Source organism: Protopterus annectens, chromosome 2.part2 (assembly GCF_019279795.1).
Source record: "Protopterus annectens isolate FY-2018-M chromosome 2.part2, PAN1.0, whole genome shotgun sequence".
In the NCBI taxonomy this organism is placed as follows: domain Eukaryota; kingdom Metazoa; phylum Chordata; order Ceratodontiformes; family Protopteridae; genus Protopterus; species Protopterus annectens.
Window position 1 is genome coordinate 602,054,057 of NC_056730.1, and position 17,298 is coordinate 602,071,354.

The 17,298-nt window shown below is 35.4% G+C and overlaps 1 protein-coding gene across 1 annotated transcript in view; it reads right to left on the minus strand.

Moving 5' to 3' along the window:
* LOC122795974 (dedicator of cytokinesis protein 2-like) overlaps positions 1–17,298 on the minus strand; it is a 2,887,083-nt gene that overhangs the window by 943,258 nt on the left and 1,926,527 nt on the right. Inside the window, exon 18 of the mRNA XM_044064456.1 lies at positions 10,173–10,353. Coding sequence (XP_043920391.1) covers positions 10,173–10,353 — 181 coding nt within the window. The remainder of the gene's footprint in view (positions 1–10,172; positions 10,354–17,298) is intronic.

The following is a 17,298-nucleotide window of genomic DNA, read 5'->3' on the forward strand; positions in this document are numbered from 1 at the left end:
TAAAATCTGTACAAATTGCAGAAGCTTTCTAACCTTGTATTGTCATGAAATATGCGCAGCTATAATCTTTGCTTATGCTTTGGAAATTTACAGGGAAGCAGATAATTTCTGCTTGTGTCAGGAAAATAATGAATAGATGTATCACTTGTATTAGACTTAGACAAGGAGTTCCGCTTGTGCTGTGAGAAAATACACAGCTGCAGAAGCTATAGATAATCAGAGCAAAGACTGCTTGAAAATATGAACTGCAATAAGCATTTGCTTGTGCCTAAGCTAGAAAAGTACCTTGAAATGTAACACATGTATTAGAACTACACAATAGAAGCTTGTAACGGGCTAGAGCCCACCAAGGCCAGGTTGTTTTTCTCAAAATGTTTTTCATAAATCCAGTCATGTCAGCAGAAAATCTGAGTAACATCTGCTGTAGAACAATACTGAAAGTTGTGTTTGATTACGTCAACCACAGAAGGCAATGTCTTGTAGAACAGTATAAGAATAGCATACTTCCTGTTAGTAGTTAGGCAAAATCCTGTATTTGCATGTTTTTGTCTCCTTGCAGCAAGTTATTAAATGTGCCTTATTTGAACCTTACGTGTATTGGTCTTTGAAGTTTTTTCCTTTGACAATAATACTTTTAACTAGAAGTTGGGTACTGCAGGTGGGCCTGGGGTTTTCCAATTAAAGGCTTTTCTTAACTTTATTTCAATCTTTCTGGCTATTACTTCATCCCGTTTCTTATCATGTACATTTAACTTATTCTTTCTTTGACTTCTTCTATCCATTTAGCATTTTTGTTATGTTCCAGAGGATCTTCATAAATACTTTTTCAAAATGTATCTATTTCTTCTTTTTTGGTGGTCTTTCAATTTCTTTTACCTTTTTTCCCAATTCTTTATAAAACTTTTTGTGTCATCAATAATTTGCATATTTGTACTTTTCCTTTATATTTATCTCCATTATCTTCTAGTTTTTCTGCCTGCACTGAGAATTTTAGTTTGTTATTTGCGACAGTACATGATAGATCCTGATCTGTTCTAATATTGCACATTGCTTTTGTCACATCTGTTTTTCTAAGTAGTTTTGTTGATCTGTTCCTCTTCTATACTCTTCTAACAGTGACACTTCTTGTCTTAATTCCTTTATAGCTTTCTCTATCTGATACTTCCATGGTGGTATTCAATTTCTCTCCTGTGTTCTTGTGGTAGAACTTTATCAGTTATTAATTTAGCTGCACAGTAATATATCCTGTTTACTTCTATTATATTGCATGGATCTCTATGGACAGACCTAATTACTGTATTCATTTGTTTTATTAAAATTCTGACTTTTGGGTTTTGTTGACCTTCTGCAGGCTATTTCTTCCATTGATCTTAATATGTCTATCTCTATTAAGTCAATTTACTTCTAAACTGAGGGCACATTTTTGTTTTCTATTTCCTGTGGGCATTCTGTAGAAAGTTCTATAGCATCTTCCTGTGGCACATTCTCTTCAATTTTATTCTCTGCCATCCATTGCTCTGTCATATGGGAACTCACTGGGCTATCACTCCTCAACATTGCATCAGAGTTTCCGTAGTTTCTCATTTCTTCCCTTGCTGTCCAGTTTCAAGTGCACATTTATACTGGTTTCCTGTGGCACAATCCAAAATATCTTCATATGGCACTTGACCAATTGTTCCTGTTCCACTGGTTTCCCCTTAATTTGGATAGCCATTCCTCTATCCTGTTGTGGTGCTTTCTGAATTAGATTTTCTACACTGAATCCTTCACTTTGCAGGTACTCCATAACCTCAGTTTCTATTGTTTTAAATTCTCCATTACTAATCTCCTTTTCTACTTTTCCTCTTTGTCTTCTTATTTTTGTATTCTAAGGTTTTCCATATCCTGATTCCTTTTCTTGTATTTCTCTTCAAATATCTTTGGTGCTGCTATTTTTGTATTGATTACTTTTGCTTTCTCCTATGCATATATATTACATGATATTAAATATCTTTTTCTTACCCATGCCCATACTTTTTCTTCAGATGTCTCCTGATCTTCCTGTTTCTCTTTACTTTGGGGACTCATTCTATCATGCTGTGATATAACCCATGTTAGACCTTCTATACCAAATCCTTCACTTGGCACACACTCCATAACTTTAACTTCTATTTTTTTAACTTCTACTTTACTAATCTTCTTTTCTACATTCCCTCTTTTAGATACTATTTTTTTATTGTGAAATTTTCCATATCTGGATGCCTTTGCCTGTATTTATCTTCTAATATCTTTGGGGATGTCTTCTTTATATTGATTAATTTGGCTTTCACCTTTGCATAAATATTGCACCATATCAAATCTCTCTTTCTTAACCAAGTCCATATTTCTTTACTTTTGAAAAATCAATGGTTTTGTTGTTTATATTTTTGCACCTCCTCAGATGCTTCTTTTTCCAAACAGATCAAAGTTTCTTAGTCTATATAATGTTTTTCATTAATGTGTTGTATTGATGAACACAAATTTTTATTTGAGGCTTCTGACAGTTTTTTTCTTGAGGAAATATTTTTCTTTACTCTAATTTCTCTCTTAATCTTTTTGTATATCTTGGGTCAGGAAATTCTGGGTTTTTTGCATAATAGTAACAATGCATGATTTCTTTTGCATCCTCAATAGGCCACTCTATCATCTTTATGGCTTTTCTTTGACCTATCAGTTCTTCTGATTTTTGTGGGCTGCTACTTCTTTCTATAACAGGGAGGCTATTCTCCCCCTGGGCTTGGCCTGACCCCATTGTAGGAATGCCTCCATATTTTGAGGATTCTACACTGTCATTTTTTCCAGTCCTGGCTCAAATACGCCTACCAGGATTGGGCACTTTTTTATCCTAGGTCTTGTGCACCCAGCTGTCTTTTTAAATTTTTGACCTACTTCTGTCCACGATATATGGTACATAAATATAGTCTATATATCAGTGTCATCTTGGTGAGATTTTGTGAAAAACAGGGTCCACCTCTTGAAGGTACTCATCAGGACTTGAGGATGAATTCAATTTCAGCAATACTACTCTCCTTTTCTTGCTGATTGTCATCTCTCCATTCTACATTGGTTGTCTGACAATTCTCTAGTACGTTTTGATAACTCCAAACATTCCCAGAGGTAGTTGTCGCTAAATGTCCTATATTCTTAAATAAGATCTCCTCTTAGATATCTGTAAGTGATACTGTACAAGTTCAAATATTTTAGTCTTTCATAATACTCCAAAAGCAAGGTGCAGAAACAGAGATGATGTCCAATTCACTATAAAGCTTTATTCAACCACAAAATCCACAAACAGTACAAAACAGTACGAAAAATGACCACTTAAAAATACATAAACGCCTTAGATATTCCACCATGCATTTTCGTCTCGTACATAGACTTCATCAAGGTTTTTTAAATGAAGTATGGGCATAATTATGGTTTTAAGTACTTTTATAACTTATTGGTTGATTATTTAATTGTATAATAAGCTGATTAATTGGTTGTATTTAAATATTGGTCCTCCTGAAACAGGCTGGTCATCTGATGAAGTCTATGTATGAGACAAAAACGCATGGTGGAATATCTAAGGCGTTTATGTATTTTTAAGTGGACGTTTTTCGTACTGTTTCGTACTGTTTGTGGATTTTGTGGTTGAATAAAGCTTTATAGTGGATTGGACATCATCTCTGTTTCTGCACCTTGCTTTTGGAGTTTTTGGTCACTTTGGGCAGTTTACACCACTTTATTTTTGGTTATTGGTACTTTGAGTGGCGAGGAGATGGAGACACAACCACTTCCTGATCCCAGAGGGCAGGATGAACTTGGCCAATCGTGGAAATTGATTGGTCAGCTTACTGAATTGATAGACTTACTTACCCCACTCAGCCAATCCCTGGTGGGGATTTACGGAAACCTAGCTCAGCGTCATAAGCCAGGAACCGAAAGGTTATTTACACAAGACGAAAATCCAAGGGACCTTATTGGCGTGGTAGAAGGCGTCGGCAACCCTGGAGAGGAAAATGGTGAAACCTTTAATCCAGCTACTACTCCGAATATCTTTAAAGTGGGCAAAAATGAAGTTAGTTCTAATAAGAGCAGAAATACTGGGCAGAGATCAAAGGCACCAGACTCTAGAGCTATGGTGACAGGTACTGTTAAAACTAAAGTTTTTAAAGACATGAAGGACTGGTTACGGACTAAATTTTCATTTAAACTTGACCACTCTAACAACAAACAGTATGTTTCTGGCGACTCATATAGAAGTAAATGTGATAAACTTTACAAATTAATGCATAAATATCGAACATTAGAGATTGAAAACGAATATCTAAAAGAATGTATTTCTAGGGAAATTGTACCTAAAGGCCTACGGGTATATAAATTTCCCAATAATGTTTTGGTTGGTTCCACTTTTCACAATGAACTTATTGAAGTGTTTAATAAATGTGGTTTGGATGTATTAAGATTAATTATTAGGGAAAATGTTAGGAATCAGGATTTAATTCAAAAGGACATAGATGAGTTAGACCAGCAGGTAAAGGAGGATTTAATGTTTAGTATTAAAGAGGAGAAAGAAAAATATTATTCCATTAGAAACGATATAGACAACAAATGTGATGATCTAGTATACAGAAAAATGAAAAAATTGGAGAGGGATGTTAAGGAATATGACAGCAATAATAGTTACCCCATACCTCCACAGAAGTATTTTAAACAAACTTTTGAAAGACACAATCTTAATGAACCTATGGTTGAAAACAAAAGGAACGAAAAACATTTTTATGATGATGAACAGGAATATGATCATGATTACCCCCCTCTAAGGAGATCTGAAAGACTGATGAACAAACAAGGCTTACAAGAGATCAATTTTTAGAGGAGGGGGGAGAAGGGGGAGGGGGAGATTCTAAGCAATACCCACCTAACCCACCCCACCATAACCCCTACTGATATTCTTGTGGAAGGGGTCAGGAATATGTACAATAACTACTCTATATACAATTTTAGCAATTTATATATAGTAAAGGAACACTTTGGATTTTTTTCTAAGGGGTTGAAGTTAATTCCCTATAAAAAGGGTGATATGACTAGAAGCCTATTAGATATTAAGATGTTCCTGAGAAAAGTCAATTTAAATATTATGTTTCCAGTTAAAAAAGTAAACCATAATACTGAATTAAAGCGGAAAAGTACTTATAATCCACCCTTATACCCCCATTTAAGAAATCTAGAAAGGGTGTTGGAAAAGGAAATAAGAAAAGAACAGACTAAGGTGGGATATAAAGGAAATTTAAGTAGAAAAGAGAGAGAAATAATGTACGAAATCAAAGACAATATAAATATTAGGGTAATGAAACCAGATAAAGGAGGAGGAATGGTTTTTATGGACAACATATTATATGAGAGTAAGATGAACACATTATTATGGGATGAAACAAAATATTGTAATGTGTCTTTAAATGAGATTAATATAGCTTATAATAAAATAGACGTGAGTATAAATGATATGTTGTATGAAAAATTGATTGATTATAATACTTTTATGTATCTGAAAGTAGATAAACCTAAACCCCCCACCATATTTGGTATACCTAAGATACATAAATGTGAAAGTGACCCCCCCACTTAGACCTATTGTATCTGCAGAGAGATCTAAAACCTATGTTTTGGCTAACTATGTAGATAAAAAATTTAAAAAATTATGGCTGCATAGGAACACTATATTAAGGGATTCCTGTGACCTTTTAAAAGAAATTTCTAATAAGTTATATCATGATAATCTTCTTTTTGTAACCATAGACATCATTGACTTGTTTTCTTCCATTCCCCACAAGGAGGGGATGGAAATGTTGGAGGAGATTGTGTATGAGGACAAAACATTAACACAAGATGAGAAATTAGTAAATATATGGTTGATGGATTTGATTTTAATGAATAATTTTATTTACTTTAATGGTGAATTTTATCAACAAATTCAGGGGGTAGCAATGGGAGCTGCCTGTGCTCCTACATATGCTAACTTGGTCCTTGCCAAATGGGAGGAGAAATATATTTTCAATACTGAATTTGAAAATTGTTGGTCTTTGTATCGTAGGTTTCTGGACGACATAGTAATTTTCTGGACAGCTGGAAAAGATAAATTAGAGGAATTTATAACGTACATAAGTAATACAACTAATTTTTTGTGGTTTACATATAAAATTTCTGACATTAGCCTGCAATATTTGGACATTGAGGTATACAAAGTAGGCACACATTTTGAAACCAAAATATATAGAAAACCAACTTTCTGCAATTCCTTTTTGCATTTTGAAAGTGCACACCCTTTACATTGTAAGAAAAATATTGTGAAGGGACAATTTGTAAGGGGTTGCCGCATGACAAGTTCTGAAAGTGATTTCCTTAAGGAGTGTGAGTTACTACAGAAAATATTTTTAGAGAGGGGCTACCCAGTGAATTTTGTTACCCAAATAAAGGAAGAAGTGGAAAAAGGGAGAATTGATAAATTCAAACCCATACTAGGATGTAAAGAATACAGTAATATTTTTAACAAAGAAAAGGCTAGAGAGGATTTTAATCAGGCCTTAATACTTGAATATAATGTTTTAAATAGTAATGTTAAAAAGATTTTTTTAAGGGAATGGGAGAGATTTGTTTCCCTTTCGGACATAGAAGATTTGTCCAATATACCACAAAAGGTGATCTATAAGAATTCCCATTGTATCAAAACTATTTTAGAGAACAAACAAGTAGGTAGTAATAACAGGGGTAAGAAGGGAACATATAAATGTGGCCATTGTACCCAATGTATATATTTTTTAAATTTAGAAAATTACTACCTGGAAAGTAGAAAAAAGTGGATAAATAGCTCTGAATATTTCAATTGTGAGACTAAGGGAATTATATATTTAGCTGTTTGCAGGACATGTGGGTCCTTCTATGTGGGAAAGACAGAAAGGAAATTAAAAAGAAGGATCTATGAATACATTTATGAAATTTCAGTGGGAAAGGAAACTAATGCTATTTTTAAACATACTAGAACCTGTTCAGATGCTAGTTTTGGTTTTATGGTCTTAGAACAAATTAAAAATGATATTGGGGGGGTCCTTGGGAAGATAAAATAGAATACAGGGAGCTATGGTGGCAGATAACCCTGGAAGCAAGTGACCCCCAGGTCTAAATGACTATATTTCTATTAAACCTTTGTTAAAGCTAAGATCTGCTAAGCTCTAAAGGGATATGAAACATAACCTAAACATAGTCACTAGAGGGCACAGGTCTGCACAAAATGAATATTTTGTATTTTATTATACCATTATTATAGGAACTTCTCTTTTTTTAAAAAAAATGACTTTTTTAAATAATGACTTCTTAGAAGATTTTATAACATCATTTTTTAATGGGAGAAGAATAATGAACTACAATGTTGATTTGTTAAATTTTAACAAGGTCTTTTAAATGAAGTATGGGCATAATTATGGTTTTAAGTACTTTTATAACTTATTGGTAGATTATTTAATTGTATAATAAGCTGATTAATTGGTTGTATTTAAATATTGGTCCTCCTGAAACAGGCTGGTCATCTGATGAAGTCTATGTATGAGACAAAAACGCATGGTGGAATATCTAAGGCGTTTATGTATTTTTAAGTGGTCGTTTTTCGTACTGTTTCGTACTGTTTGTGGAGTTTGTGGTTGAATAAAGCTTTATAGTGGATAGGACATCATCTTTGTTTCTGCATCTTTTTTTGGAGTTTTTGGTCACTTTGGGCAGTTTACACCACTTTATTCTTAGTCTTTCATAATAACTTAAATTTTCACATCCATGGATATCATTAGTACAGTTCCAGTTTACTCCTGCTTGTTTTCTTATAAGGTTTCCATACTGTTATTCCATACTCACGTTTGGGACTAATGTAACTAACAAACAATGACCTCATCATTTTTGATTTCCGTGACTTTATAAATCTTTTTATATAACCTATAGTTCTATAACTATCATTAACCAATTGGTTGATACGATTAGAAAAACTCATAGCTGGATATACCTATGTACCCAGGTCCTTAAATGAGTCTACAGTTTCAATCCCTGTGTGCTGTATTAAATATTCACCTTTCAATTTATGCCTCCCAAATATCATATACCTAGTTTTTGATTCATTTATCATCATCTTCATCTCCTGTGCCGAGATGGTCAATTTATTCAAGTTATTTTGCAGACATGCCCTATCTGTAACACATGTAATCAGTTTACCCAATTTTAGGTCATCTACATATAGACTGCATAACACCTCAGATGAAAGAGTTAGATCGGAAAGATACAATCTAAACAAGTAAGGGCCTATTACAGACAGAGCCCTGTGGTACACCCTGACTGTAACCAAAGATTTCACCTGTCCAGTTGCTGTATGATACTTGCCATGTCTTATTTGTAAGCCATGCAGCTATCCATCTTATCAAGAGTACATCAATACTTAGTTGTACTAATTTATTGATCCGTGTTTTGTGTATGACCCTGCCAAATGTTGAAGTTAAATCTATATAAATTACATCACAGCACAATCTTTCATTCATAACTGTTATTATATTGTTATAGAACATCATGTTACAAGTGGTGATAGATCTGTTTTCACATATGCATGCTGATATATGGTTAAGTCCCAACCTATCCATTTCTGACAATAACTTATCCAATATTGCCTCCATTATTTTTCCACAATATGAAAGTAGACTTAAGGGTCTGTATAACTCTGGGTTTGTCCTACTCCCCTTTCCCTAAAAGACAGGTTTAATAAGCATATTTCTCCAAACTTAAGGAATCTGTCCATATTTATATGACCTAGTGAATAACAGATATAATAGTACTGTAAGTTCTTGCTGAAGTGCTCTCATGTCATTGTTACTAATTCCATCTCCTCTCTGTGCTTTGCTTGGATCCAGTTTGTGCAGTTCTTTTTCAATATAATCTGATTTGATTTTAGTATCTGGGGTTACCTGGATGTCACTAAGACAACTTATCACCCCTTTAGAGTAGCCAAACTGTTTTGCATAAGATATTGTAAATGTATCTATAATCTGTTGTGTCTGAGAATACATTTTGGAATCTGCACACAGTTTATCACTTTGTATGTCTTTACTCCTTCCACATCTTATGTATCTATAAAAAGTATATTGATATGGTAAGTGCAGCCAGGAAACCAAAAGATGATTGCCAAAAGGTATGGCAAATCTGAATAACATTTTAAAATGCAAAAAGATCACCTTGTCAACAAAGGTCAGTATTGTCAAAAATGTGTTTTTCTCCAGTAGCTTTGTTTCTCATTTATTCTCCCATAAAAACATAAAGTTGTTAAGGATTATAATTATTCTGATGAAGTCTTTATTCACTTATGACAAGCAAGCACTCGATTTAATGTAGTAGTGTGTTTATATGATATCTGGTCTAATTACTTATGTGGTACTGTCCAGAGATGAAGCTGTCATTGTTTGTAATTTTTTAAACAAGTTCAGTTATTTAAATATATTATGTTCTTTATTATGTTCTTTGGAAAAAAAAACTACTATAAAATAAAGAGCAGTTAAACATGCTAGACGTTTTATGTTCATTCCCATGGTGATCCACCTCAGATGTGAAATAGCAGTCTTGATAAGCTTGGTCTCCTTTTCTCAGTAGTAGCATATGGCTGTTAGAACTTGACTATATGGCTGCATGTTAGAAAATCAATACATTGAATGTGTTATATGTGTACATGTTTGAAAATTTCATGGAATGCAAGAAGATGCAATCAGTCAGTACTTAAAGAAATAAACCCAAACAGTTCAGTGCAATGTCTGATTGTAAAACTAAAGCTCAAACATTTTGGCCACTTAATGCAAAGACAGGATTAACTAGAAAAACTGAAGGTAAAATAAGAAGGGACAGTAGAAGTTAAGATGGATTGACAATGTTACTAAAGTAATAAATATGAAATTGTAAGTACTTCTTTTTACAGACAGGCTTGGTGTGCTAAAGGCCTTGAGGTGAGAAAGAGTCAGATTCAACAATGTAATTAAAGAACAACAGCATAAAATCTGATTTAACATCATGCTACTGTTTGTTATCTATCACACCATTTATGGTAGAAACTTGAGTGACTTTTTTTTTCCTGGCATCATATTCTTCCATTTACTTACTATTTTGTGTAAGCTTTGTAGAACAAACCAGTGTAGATATCTGAAAGTTATCCTTGGGACAGACAGATAAGCCACCTCCAAAGTTTCCTTTTATAGATTGGGACCTCTGTTCAGCTGCCAGTTGCTTTGTAGATGGTAAATGTAGATACACATTTGCATCTTCCAGCTTTCTATTGTCACCCTGAAAAAAAGAAGCAGTAGTTAGAAATGTACATCCAAAATCATATCTGTATTAATCAATTTACCAAGGTAAGATATATATATATATATATATATATATATATATATATATATATATATATATATATATATATATATATATATATATATATATATATATATATACATCAAGAGTGTATGTAATACTAAAAGACTTGATATTGGCAGTGTGTAATACATTAAAATTGGAAGAAAAAAGCTTGCCAAATTAAACTATTTCTGATTGGTCAACAAAATTTCCAAAGCAACTGCACATGACTTTTACTATAACATCAATGCATTTAATCTGTACAAGAGATGTGATTCTTCAGGAGTCAAAGCAGTATGTCCATCTGTTACCTTACTTCTGACATTGTTGCATGCTGGGCAGGAGGCTTCATAGATATGGTGCTATCCGATGCACGGTCATAGGAATGACTCATAAACAGAGCAGGGAAATGCAAACCACTTTACGTTCCTAAATTGCACAAAGTACTGTTATGTTATTTTAGGTTCTCCAGCTGAGGTCTGAAGAGCATATAGCATGGCAGTTTATGCACTCTGCTGAAATATAGAATAATCTGAGCTATTTGGAGTGGGAGAGTTTTAAATCTATACAGTGGAAGTCGTTAAAATATGGAATTGGAGGAATAAGAAAATCTAAGGGGGAGAGATTATTCTTGAAAGCATGGGTAGTAATGTTGAAATTAACAGACAAAAACATTCTACATCTAAACACCTAAATGTAGTTGTTGTAACTCATATCATCACAAGACACGTGAATATAACAACTTTCCATACATACTCCTGCACAAAATTTCAGAGACTCTGCTCCCCCACAGCACCTTACTAATGGATGGTAACCCTAACCCTAAAGCTGCCACTTACCCCAACCCTAACTCTACGCCTTACCATAATAAAAAAAATTTCCCATAACACTGCCACTACACAAGACACATTTATACACGCAAACACACACAAATACACACTAACAATACTACATCTAGCCTTTTACCTAATCCTTACCCTATCCCTACAATACAAACACTCCACTTTCCTGTCTTGACAAAACACACCATTGACATTTGGATCACTCAGCTATCTGTACTATTGACATTAAACACCATCCCTGCATTTGTCAACCAAACAGACATTTGACAAAATGCAAGGGACCCATTTTTTCATGCACTATGCTTGCTGCTGCCTGCATGAAGCAAGAAGGTCAACACTTAAAGTTTGTGTGTTTGTGTGTGTGTGTGTGTGTGTGTGTGTGTGTGTGTGTGTGTGTGTGTGTGTGTGTGTGTGTGTGTGTGTGTGTGTATGTGTGCATGAATGCATATATATGTATATAATATATGCTTGAATGGGAGAAATATAAGCTTTCGACTGTCTTTAATTTTGCATTATATTTTGGTCTGTTTTTTGCAAAAATCTGCGGTCTACTAAAGTAGCAGAGATTACAGAATGCATCTTAACTGTACAGACTTTTGCAGAATGTCCAGATTTTTGTCTCATATCAGTGGTCTGTTCCCCATAACATTCCTGTTTTCTTTCAAATTACTTTAGGATTGTAATCATGAAATAATGACAGACATTTGAGTTTCAGTTTTCATATCCTTCGGAAAATGCATGCTAATGGTAGACCTGCTATTTTAGGAATTTGGGTATACAAGCTCTCAACTACTGTCTCCTGATTTTGAATCATATTTCAGTCTGCCTTAAAAAATATGTGGTTTGGCAAATTAGTGAGCACTGCATTGCAGTCACTAAATAATTATAAAAATTTGAGTCTCAGACTTAACAGTCTTTGAGCAAAATTCTTCTAATGAAACAGCCGTTATCCTAGCAACTTTCTAAGAATGCAAAGATAATATCTGTCCCTGATATTATGTATCCCCATTATTGCTTGACTTTTTCCTTCATTATTGAGCTAAGATGTTGAAAGGTATTTGGGTGTAGGGTGATTGCAGTGAGTTGCACACTGTATTCTGACAATAGTGATGAGAAGATAAATTCTTGTATGGAATTTATTTATTGTGTTTTTTCATTCATTTGATCACAGCCTAACACCTGAGACATACATTTGCAGCCATATAGTCATATCAGTTGTAACTGATTGCCAAATGTGTGTGTGTACGTGTGTGTACACCTGCCAGTGCATGAGCATGTGCATGTGTAAGCATATATGTGTGGGGAATATAGAAACTAACAACTGTCCCTGATTTTACAGAGTGTTTCTGATGTTTTGCCTCATATTTTAGTCTGTTCTTCATAAAATTTGTGTTTTTTCTGGAAAACCAATGGGGACTGCAGATGTATTAGCCTAAAGAAATAAAAGAATGCTAATGCAAAGCCTGCTATTCTTGGAAGTTTTTAAGTATATAATGGCAACAGCTATTCATGTTTTTGGATTTGATCCTTTGTCCGCCATTATTTAAAAACTATCCAACGTCTGTGTGGTCCTGTATGGCCCTCTAATGCAAGGACTTGTAAGACAGTCTCTTTGAAGGATGCAGATATGATGAGTTCATTAGGCAGCATCCAAGACACTGATAATTCAATGAAGGTGTTTAAAAAAAGACCACGTTATAACATGGAAACATAATATGACATCTTCATCAGAAATATCCAGATGCCACCAGTCTACTCCCAGTACAAGAATATTCCAGGTTGCTAGTGATCTTTACTACCATTAAACCATTCATACCAAGGTGCTGATGTAAACAAATGTATCTACACTAGACATATATGTCTGTGGCAATGGAGTATGGATTCTCATACTGAGTCGAGGAAAAGGATATTAAAACAAATGAATATATCAATAAGCTTTTCTCATGGGAATAGAAAAAGTATAGTTTTATCTGTGCTGAAGGTAAAAGTAAAATAAGAAAAACTATTGTACTATTTCCTCACACTGAATCTGCTTCACAAAAAAAAAAGAAAAGTAAAAAGTAAAAACGTCATCCCATATCCTAACAGACAGAATATATCATCGCACAGATATCCTAGACTGAACTTTACTGTTAAATTCTACAAAAAAACAAAACAAATAATTTCACATTAAAGAAAGTACACATCTGAGACTTAACTACTTCTTGTTTAAACTCCTGAAAATGACATTAAGCTGATTCTGGACATTTGGTCACCAGATAGTTAACTCTTTTGGAGATATAGGCATGTTCATAGGGTCATAGGATCATAGGATCATAAAAAGTTACTAGGCTACTGGTCCTGAGGCCCTTATAAGCCTAGCCAAGAGTTTAGCCCATGCATAGACAAATCAGCACCTGATGCCCCTGTCCAGCAGGGACACGGGTGGAATCCTAGGGATGTATTTTATATTTCCCATCCAGTTATCCAGGTTGTGCTTAAAAAGTGGTAAAGAGGTACTCTGCTTGACGTGGAGAGGGAGTCTATTCCATAGATGGAGTTTCTGGGACTTTTTCAAAAAACAAAGCCAGCACCAAATTAGCGTATTCATACTTCTCTTTAATGTGACAACACCATAAAAATCAGACTGGTTTCGGCAACCTTGCCTTTTTCAGTGATAGATACAAAAGCACATAGCACCAATATTTATACCATAATCCATCACATAAAAAATCAACATTTAAAGCAGCAGCAGCTCCATTTATCAGGGCTATAATCACATACATAAACTACATTTGGTCGTTAAGCCCAGGGAAGAATAAAGTCCCAAGTTTAGTGATCCATCCCCTTTCCTTCTTATTCAAAATTGGATGCCATCCCAATTTGTTTTTCCTGTCCCCCCAAACTTTATCAATAACGGCCACACAGGTAAAAAACACACTCTCCAAAGCTAAGAATACAGCATCCATGGGACCAGATGACATCCCGGGCTGTGTACTACATGAACTACAATATGAACTGGCACCTCACCTAAGTGTCATGTTTAATCATAGCCTCACCTCAGGTTTTGTGCCTACTGAGTGGCGCAGAGCTACAGTTATCCTACTCCGCAAGGGGGGATCCATCTTGGATCCCGGAAACTACCATCCCATCAGTCTGACAAGCCTTATCTGCAAGGCCATGGAGCGTATTATCATGGAACTTATAAACAAAAACATTGGCAACCTTCAAACACTGGACCCCACCCAGTTTGGGTTCATGAAGGGCCGATCTTGTCTCCTGAACCTGATTGACTTCTTTGAATCAGTCTCCAGAGCCATGGACAAGGGTAAGGTGGTTCACACAGCCTATCTAGACCTTGCCAAGACCTTTGACACCATCCCCCACTCTGTAATCATAGATAAACTTACTAAGCTGGGCATTAATCCCTACGTCACCCAGTGGGTTGCTAACTGGCTTACTGATAGAACCCACACTGTAAAAGTAGCCGACTCCAAATCCAGCTCCAGACAAGTGACAAGTGGAGTACCTCAGGGTTCAGTCCTGGGACTGCTCTTGTTTACCATCTACTTCTCTGAAGTACAGGCTTACACTAAGGGACTCTAGCTAACAAAGTTTGCAGATGACTGCAAACTGGGAGCCATTATTGAATCCCCAAATGATGTGGATACTCTACAAAAGGGCCTTACAGAAACAGATGCTTGGTGCCAGAGCCATGGGCTCAAGCTCAGTGCCAAGAAATGTATAGTTATCCCCTTTGGGAAAAAACATGTACCCGTGAATTACCATATAGGTGTCAGTACATTAAACACTGAAAGTGTGATAAGAGACTTAGGGACACAAGTGGACAGTGGTCTCACCTTCGATAACCATATCGCCACAACAGTCAGGAAACCCTTCTATGTGGCACACCTCATCACTAAGGGCTTTTCATCCAGAAAAAAGGAGGCCATTGTCCCACTGTACTCATCCCTCATTAGACCCATTATAGAATACAACTCCCCGTTTGGTATATACTTCTCAAGACATCTGCAACAACTGGAAAGGCCGCAGAAATACCTCACTAAAACAATCAAAGACCTAAAGCAGATACCCTATGCTGACCACCTTAAAAAACTCCAGCTATACTCTGTCGCATATCGTCTACTCAGAGGCGATCTCTGCTTAACATACAAGGCCATGTCAAACCCAGAGCTGTTAGACATGCTCCACATAAAGAAATCCCAATCCCTCAGAGTCATTCGCTCTAGGGATCTAAACCTTGTCATTGCAATAAACAAAACATGCTGGAGGGATAGATTCCTGACCCAGAGACTCCCCAGACTCTAGAGTAGATTGCCCATACATGTCAAGCAGAGTGCCTCTTTGGCCCTCTTCAAAAGGAACCTTGATGATTGGATAGGAGAAAGGAAATTCACCCCGGGGATCACGTCAGTTGCTCTGCTAGACAGGGGTCCAGGGAAGTAAATAGTGTGGGAAGAAATAGCCAGGGAATTGTTATGGCTAGGCTTGTATAGGCCCTAGGGCTGATAGCCTTGTACCAACCTATGAACCTATGAACCTATGATAGTGTCCAGTACTGGATCTCTAAAAGAGCCATAATCAGCTTTTCTAACACAATACTTGCAAACTTTATTGAAGATGGTTAGAGCTAGAATTCAAGATACAATAGAATTCTTGGCAATAATAGATAATTCTCAGTTGGAAGCACACTAGTTACTGTGTACATTGGATGTGACAGCATTATATACCAGTATTCCACATTGGGCTGGATTGGAAGCTGTTAGGTATTGGTTAGAGAAATCTGATATATACCCTCCAGAGTTCAACACCTTGCTATTATACATGATGGAACATGTTCTTACTAAACATATTATATTTTTCCAGGGGGATTGTTATTGACAAGTTCAGGGAACAGCAATCTGTTGCCCCCATATATGCTGATTTTTTCATGGGTTATTTAAAGGATCTGTTAATATATGACAGTTTATACAATATCTATTTGTCTCAGATAGACATCTGGAGAAGGTTTCTCAATGATTGTTGGTTAGTATGGCGTGGTGGGAAAGACTACTTGTTAGAGTATGTTCAATATTTGAATAAAAATAAGTGGGGGGATAGAATTTACTCTGAATGTGGATACATAGCAGATTAATTTTTCGGATGTGACAGTGATAAGAAATGATGACAATAAGTTGGCATCCAGGATTTATCGCAAGTACCCACAATATAATAATCTGTTATTTGCTACAAGTCTACATCCCCGCCATATTATTGAAAATATACCTAATTCTCAATTTTTGATGGTGAAGAGGATTTGTTCTTCTCCAGATGTCTATCAAGAATTTGAGGATGATCTTACGAAAAAGTTTTTGGATAGGGTGTGCCAACCACATCACTTTAGATCAGCTAAGAGATGGGTAGCAGGCCAAAATAGGACCGAATTATTAAGATATCATGATAAAAAAAACATGAGGATAATAACACTATTAGGTTTGTCACTACATATGGTAGGAATATCAATATCCTCAGGGATGTGGTTAATAAAAATTGGAATATATTGTTAGCCAATGAGGAATTGCCAGGCCTACTTTCCTCAAAATGTCAATTTTAATACAGAAGGGGAGGAACATTAGAATCTTATTTCAATCATTACAAGGTGGGTTACAGGGACATTAATTTGGTACAACAAGGTACATTAACTGGTCATAATGTATGTGGTTCATACCCATGTGGGCATTGTTCATTATGTAATCATATGTTAAAAATTAAGCAGTTTTCTAGTCAAAATACCAGTAAGGTGTATGATATAAATGTTTGGAAACTGTAGGTCAGATTGGTTGGTATATTTGGCAACTTGTTCCTGTGCTGCTTTTTATGTTGGGCAGACCTCTAGAGCTATGCGGGTCCGTATTTCAGAACATCTTAGTGACATCCATACCAAACATATTTCAAATGCTCTGTATGAACAAACACTTAAACATAATAATGCCAAGTTCTACTTTAGGGTTATTGACAAAGTTTGGAGGACAAGAAAAAAAAATTAGGATGGCATGCA